The following is a 6,280-nucleotide window of genomic DNA, read 5'->3' as shown; positions in this document are numbered from 1 at the left end:
CTGTGTGCCAGGCGTGAGGTGGGCGGCTTTCTCTCCTCCACTGTGCCCAGCACAGGTCGCACCTGGGCGCTGCGGGTGCAGTGTAATCAGGCCCGAGCCCCCGCCTCACAGAGCTGTGTTCTGGGGGGGGCGGGCACAGCACGCGTTTGGGTGTACGCTGCAGCGTCGCTGTGACAAGCGCCAGGAAGAAACACAGGCGAGAGGAGGGGCAGAGCGCGGAGGAGGGTGCTGTTAGGGCAGAGGGCCCGCGAGGGCGTGGCCGAGGCCGAGGGGGCCTGGCGCGAAGTAGGAAGACGACAGGAACGGCTGCCAGGTGGGGCGAGGCCTGGCACCAGCCACACTCGGTGTGAGTGGCGGAGGCCGGCTCAGGTCTGTGGCGCTTGGCGGCTACGGTACCTGACGGTGCCGCACAAACATTATAGGACAGGCGTGAGGTTTCTTCGGAGTCTCTTTGTCCCCCTCTTCCTCCAGAGTCCGTTTCTGGGCTCATTCTCTGCCTCTCCCTCACCCCGCCACGTGCCTGGACTACTCGGTTTCTCTGAAAACGCCAACAGTTTAGTTTACCATCCATTCCCTGAGGGCTGCTCTCGGCATCAAGGTCAGACCCGGGTGACCAGACCTCCTTTGTTGAGTCCAGCATGGGGGCAGCAGCTCCCTTCTTGTGAGACAGTCTCCCAAAGCGAGAGGACTAGAGGTGACTTGTGAGGTAGGCTGGCTGCTAACTTACAGAGATGGAGTGGCCAGGTGTGCAGGCGCGTGCAGGCGCGCACGGCCCGTGCTTTCCTGGAGCTGCTGCCGCCGGCCGTCTCTCGTCCCCTCCAGACGCTTCAGGCCCACAGGCCACTGAATAGACGGCTCTGCGCCCTCTGCTGAGCAGGGTCTGGTGTAGAGTCAGGGAGCACAGCAGGCACTGGGACTAGCTATGCTGAAGTCATTTTTAAAACTAGGATTTGTGTGCTGGTTTGAATCAGGTAGTGCGGTAAATGGGGAGTTTATCTCATCCCAGTGTGCCTGGTCATTTAGTTGTCTGTGATCCCTTACCCACCGTGCTTGACATGCTGTCCAGGGGTCCCCGACTGCTCCTCTGAGGGTAACCGCTGCATCGGAGTGACGATTAGATTGTGCCTCCGTCCACTCTTGGGTAGTTTACAAAACCCTCCCATACGCTGGCCGCGTTACTAAGTGTCCCCTGCGCTAAGTGCATGGCATTTCTTGCCTCGTTTTACTCATACATCAACTGTATGAGGTAGGTTTCACTGCTTGTCATTTTGCAGATGAGCAAAAAGAGTTGAGCAGATCAATGTAACTTGCCCTGAGTCACTTGGCTCGTAATTGACCCGAGCTGGAACTTGAACCCAGGTCTTTAGATGCATAACTCTAGTGGTTTCTGCCACACCTAAGTGCTCACCTTTGATAAGAAAGGTGACTAGTGACCCAAAATTCAGTGTCTGGCTGAAGTGATTTAAGGATTCTTCACTTTTCCAGGGGAATGAAAATGTCTGCTAAATGCAGAGAGGGATGTGGGCTGAGGGAGTCCTTCGCACTGTGTACATTTACTCCTACATTTTAACGATTGTGTGTGTGTGTGTGGGAGGGTCACAGTTCTAAAACGGTGAGACATTGTCCCGGGAACAGTGTGTTCGGCAGATACACGCCGTGGTGTGCACAAGCGAGTCTGGAGTGAGGACTTACGTGTTTCTTGGTTTTGTTTAATAACAAGGGACCGGTCAGTAAGGGGCAAGACGAACGGCCACACAACCAGGTGGCACACCCACCTGCAGAAACCTCCACCAAGGTGCCACCCCCCAGAGCAAACGACACCACGGAAGGACAAACAGAGGTGAAGAAGAACAAGAGAGAGAGGAAAGAAGCGAAGAAAGAACTGAAGTTAGCAAACCACCGAGAGAGCTCAAAGAGCCACAAACCGAAAAGGCGCAAGGCGGGGCAGGAGACGGAGCAGGCGGCCGGGGGTGCGGACGCCAAGGCCAGCGCCGCAGGGAAGAGGAGCCGGGGCAAGGATGGAGATGGGGCCCACGGGAGAGACACGGCCGGGGAAGGAGTGCAAACCAGTCCAGGGAGAAGAAAGCGCAAGCTTTCGGAAGGTGTGTGGCGAGCTTACGCTCGGGGCTTTGTTAAAATTATTAATGCTATGAATTCGGGACATGTAGAATCCGTTAGTCGTTGCATTTCGCACCAAGTTAAGGCAGAAGGTCTCCCCGTTTCCTCACCTGACCTGGAGAAGCCCCGTGGGGCTGGGTTGCTTGGGGAATGAGCAAGATGACGGCTATAAGGGGCCTGGCCACGGCAGACTGAGTAAGCGGTAGCTGCTGTCGTAAATGCGAAATCTATTATTATTTTTTTTTTAATCTCTATTTAGTTGGTGCAGATTCTAAGAAGAAAAAGGTAAAGATCCCAGGACATTCTGAGGGTGAAGAACCAGAAAACCACGAAGCCCCTGTAAAAGGTATCACTGCTGTGTGGGAACACTCTGCCCTCTGGGGAAGGCGGGTGACCCAGGGCCTCTGGCAGGTCAGACCCTCGGGAGGGCGTGGAAGACTTTGAAAACAGATGAGTTTCTCCAGAGTAATGAGTGGGAGCTGTGCGAGTCACTCTTAGAGGCCTGTCTAGCTTTAAGGATAAAAGGGCAAACAGTCTGGATTGGAGACACATATTATCTTTAGAATTGAAAATAAACCTGGTGCTCTTTCCAAGACCCTGTTCCCTTCCCTTCCTCCATCCAGACTTGGCCTTTGTGCTCGTGTCTCTGGGTCTGTCCCTGGTGTCTCCTTGCTCGGCACTCCATGGCCACCCCACTCCCTCAGCTGGAATGTGTACTTGGCAGAGTCCAGTCCCTGGCCCTCAAGGACGTCTTAAAGGCTGCCTCCCCCACAAGGCTGTTCCTTCTCCCCAGGCCTGAGCACCCCTGGATTATAGATTCACATGAAGTTGTAGAATGAGTCTTCGAGCCCACCATATAGTCGTTATTTGTGGCTGCCCTCTTGGTCAAGGTTAAGCTCCTTTTGCTCAGCCTTGTCTTGCTTACTGGCCTAGACAGCCCATGATCGTAGTGGGTACCTAGCACATTGTGCCGAGTTCACTAGATGCAACTCTAGGACTCTGTAGCGCTGATGGTGTTTGTACTGCTTAGTCAACTGCTCGCTCTGAGAACAAGTCCTGTGAAAGGCAGGCGGGGCTTCTAGGCACTACGCCTGGATGGGTCAGTGCCTGCTCTGTGGCCCCGTGGCATCCTGTTCATTCAGGATTGGTTCATTTGCAGGTAGCAAGTAGATACTGCAGAAATCCTTCCTTCAGTCTTCTGGTAGTACAACAAAATGTTTTGCATATTATTCTTTATACTGTAGGTAAATTCAACTGGAAGGGAACCATTAAAGCAATTCTGAAACAGGCCCCGGACAATGAAATAGCAATCAAGAAGCTAAGGAAAAAGGTATGGCCCATGAACCTAAGTATATAAGCTGGGAGAACTGGTTCTTTATTTTAAAATGTACAAATTTTTTTTCTATTTTTTTTAAATAATACTTTTCAGTTATAGTTGGTACACAATATTATATTCGTTTCAGGTGTACAACATAGTGATTAGACATATAACTCACAAGGTGATCACCCCAATAAATCTAATGCCCCTCTGACACCATACAGTTATTATTATAATATTGGTTATATTCCATATGCTGTACTTTATCGCCATGACTATTTTGTAACTACCCATTCGTACTTCTTAATCCCTTCCGCTTTTTTCACCGACCCCCAGATTTGTTTTTTCTTAATCTAAAATACTCTGCGCATGTGTCTTCATTTCCCCAGCAGCCCCTCCGAGCTATGGGAGGGGGTGGGGCCAAAGCCCATCACGTCCTTATTCGAAAGTTACTGTTATAGATATTTTGCTATCTTCTGATTATTCCAAAGCAACAGTTTCTTTTCTGTTTTTTAACTTTTTTTAGCATTTTATTTTATTATTAGTTTCAAGTATACAGTACATTGGTTAGACATTTAGATAGTTTATGAAATGACTCCCTCCCCCGCACCCGATTACTCCGTCACCCATCCGGCTCTACACGCAGCCATTATGGTACTGCTGACTGCATTCCCTATGCGTGCCCCCAACCCTGTGACCCCCTCCCAGTTACTGCTTTGTACTTCATCCCTTCACCCCTTTCTCCCCACCCCACGACGACACACATGCAGCAACGTGCTCACAAGCAGAACACACCTGCCTGACCAGCACCTGGGTGTCTTTTATGTTTTCCTGTTGCCCTGCTTTTGGATGAAAGAAAGAACATTTTAGGTAAGTCTTCAGGGCTGATACACCCATTTGACAGTTGTTTTTCTTTGTGAAGGTTTTAGCTCAGTATTATGCTGTGACAGATGAACACCACAAATCTGAAGAGGAGCTCCTGGTCATCTTTAACAAGAAACTCAGCAAGAACCCCACCTTTAAGTTACTAAAGGGCAAAGCCAAGCTTGTGAAATGAACATTTTTATATTTATAAACTGAATCCATTTTGTTGAATTTTTCCTTTCACTGCTGTTTGTAAAACGTGGTGAATTATAACAACTCAAATTTTGTTTTCCAAAGCTGTATTTTTAAGTTAAGAAAAAATATATATTTTGGTAGAACTTTTATGAGAAAATAAAATATATTGTCGAAAATTCTAAATTTGTGATGGGGAACATAATTATGTGTCCTTAAAAAATATTTATGTGGAAAATATTTTTAAATGTGACAAGTCAAAAAAAAAAACTCCTTTGGTTAAACTAAAAGTTTTAACCACATCATTTCTATCCATTTTCAACTTGAGATTTTCGTGGGTGGGTTTTTCGCGTCGTTAAATGTGCACGTGTGTTGCGGTAGTTTTTGCTGGAACGGTGGCGACAGCAGTGTGTGTGTGTCAGTCCTCACCCAGGCAGAAGTTCTGCTCTTCAGAAGCTTAAGGGGTGGCCCAGCCTGTCTTCAGCTAAAGACTTGTAGTGACTAGATTAGGGGTGTGGCCTGGGACAAGGCCCCGGGACCCACTCACTGGAGACCGAGTCCGCTGTGTAGCTGCTGCCGTTCCGTCTGTGGTGGGGCTGAGCTGCTTGCGGAGATGCGGTTCTCCATCCTCGTTCCCTGCGGGGCTGAGCTTCTTGTGGAGATGCGGTTCTCCATCCTCATTCCCTGCGGGAGGGGAGCCGAGTGCTGCCGTGTTCATATTGAACAGGTTTTGCCCCCAAGTCCGGTAAAAGCTGAACCACCTTTCACCCGGCGTTAGCTGATATTGTCGGCACCTCAGACGGAGGGGAAGCAAGAATGAGACATGGGACAGAGTGTGAAAGGGTGGCGGGGAGGGGGGCACTGACAGGAGCAGGGGCTAAAGGGCCGACACGCCCTCGGAGCCTCAGTTCCCGGATGAGCCGAGGAGCCAGCTTCTCCCCCGGCCTGGCCAGCTGAGTTGGGCAGCACTGTGTTCGGTTCTGCTTTGGGGACGTGCTGCTCTGTAGCGATGGCACTCAGTGACACTGTGTCAGGACGCATGAGGCCCTAGGCTTTAGAGCCGGGCTGGAGTCAGGCCCTGGCTTGGGCCCTTAATGGTTAATCTGACCCTCGCTCGTTTCATCTGGTCAACGGGATAACAAGGTCTCTCTCGGTTGTCATCTGTGAAGTGCCAGCGCCGCACCCAGAACCCGGCAGATGCTCGTTCGGTGGTGGCTGCCACCGTCGTCACTGTTCTCAGTAACCGTATTTGAGCCATGAGAAACGTCGGACATCCTGAAAAGCAACGGGAAAGTGGGGTGGAGAGGCTTGGCCCAGACCGCACACTCGATCGGGGACGAAAGCAGAGCCCAGCCGTGACTTCAGTCAGGACATCTTCCTGCTCCAGCGTGCTCCCCCGTCCCCTCGGTGCAGAGTTGGGGTCACACTGCTCCCTGAGTCATACTCATGTCCAAGCACCACAGTATTTCAAGATTTGTGTTGACCTTTCTGTCAGTTTTACTGTGATTCATTTAAGGCAAAGTTTGGCAAATATGACAAAATTAAAACTTACTGAAACAGAGTCCTCACTTCTGTCATCCCTGTCGGCCGTTACCCAAGGTTCTCAGGAGACAGGGTGGGCTGCTCGGGGATGTCAGTGGAGCCCCGAGCGTCGGGGCTGGAGGAGGTGGCCTCTCGTTGAAGCGAGGCTGGCAGTGGCGGCTGGTGGTCGGGCACGGACGGCTCTCCTCGCTGGAAACCGTGTGGCTGGAGGTGGGGGGGGGGGGGGCTCCGTGCTGGCAGTCGCCC

General features: G+C 51.2%; 1 protein-coding gene across 2 annotated transcripts in view; it reads left to right on the top strand.

Moving 5' to 3' along the window:
- LYAR (Ly1 antibody reactive) overlaps positions 1-4,678 on the top strand; it is a 16,116-nt gene extending 11,438 nt beyond the window's left edge. For both annotated transcript variants that reach the window (XM_025051714.1, XM_006918993.3), the window contains 4 exons: positions 1,721-2,102; positions 2,378-2,464; positions 3,363-3,448; positions 4,359-4,678. In XM_025051714.1, coding sequence (XP_024907482.1) covers positions 1,721-2,102; positions 2,378-2,464; positions 3,363-3,448; positions 4,359-4,493 — 690 coding nt within the window. In that variant the 3' untranslated portion in view covers positions 4,494-4,678. The remainder of the gene's footprint in view (positions 1-1,720; positions 2,103-2,377; positions 2,465-3,362; positions 3,449-4,358) is intronic.
- The last annotated feature ends 1,602 nt before the right edge of the window (positions 4,679-6,280 follow it).

Source organism: Pteropus alecto, unplaced genomic scaffold, assembly GCF_000325575.1.
Source record: "Pteropus alecto unplaced genomic scaffold, ASM32557v1 scaffold5, whole genome shotgun sequence".
Taxonomy (NCBI): domain Eukaryota; kingdom Metazoa; phylum Chordata; class Mammalia; order Chiroptera; family Pteropodidae; genus Pteropus; species Pteropus alecto.
The sequence above is the reverse complement of the archived record's forward strand: the minus strand, read 5'-3'. Positions and strand labels throughout refer to the sequence as shown.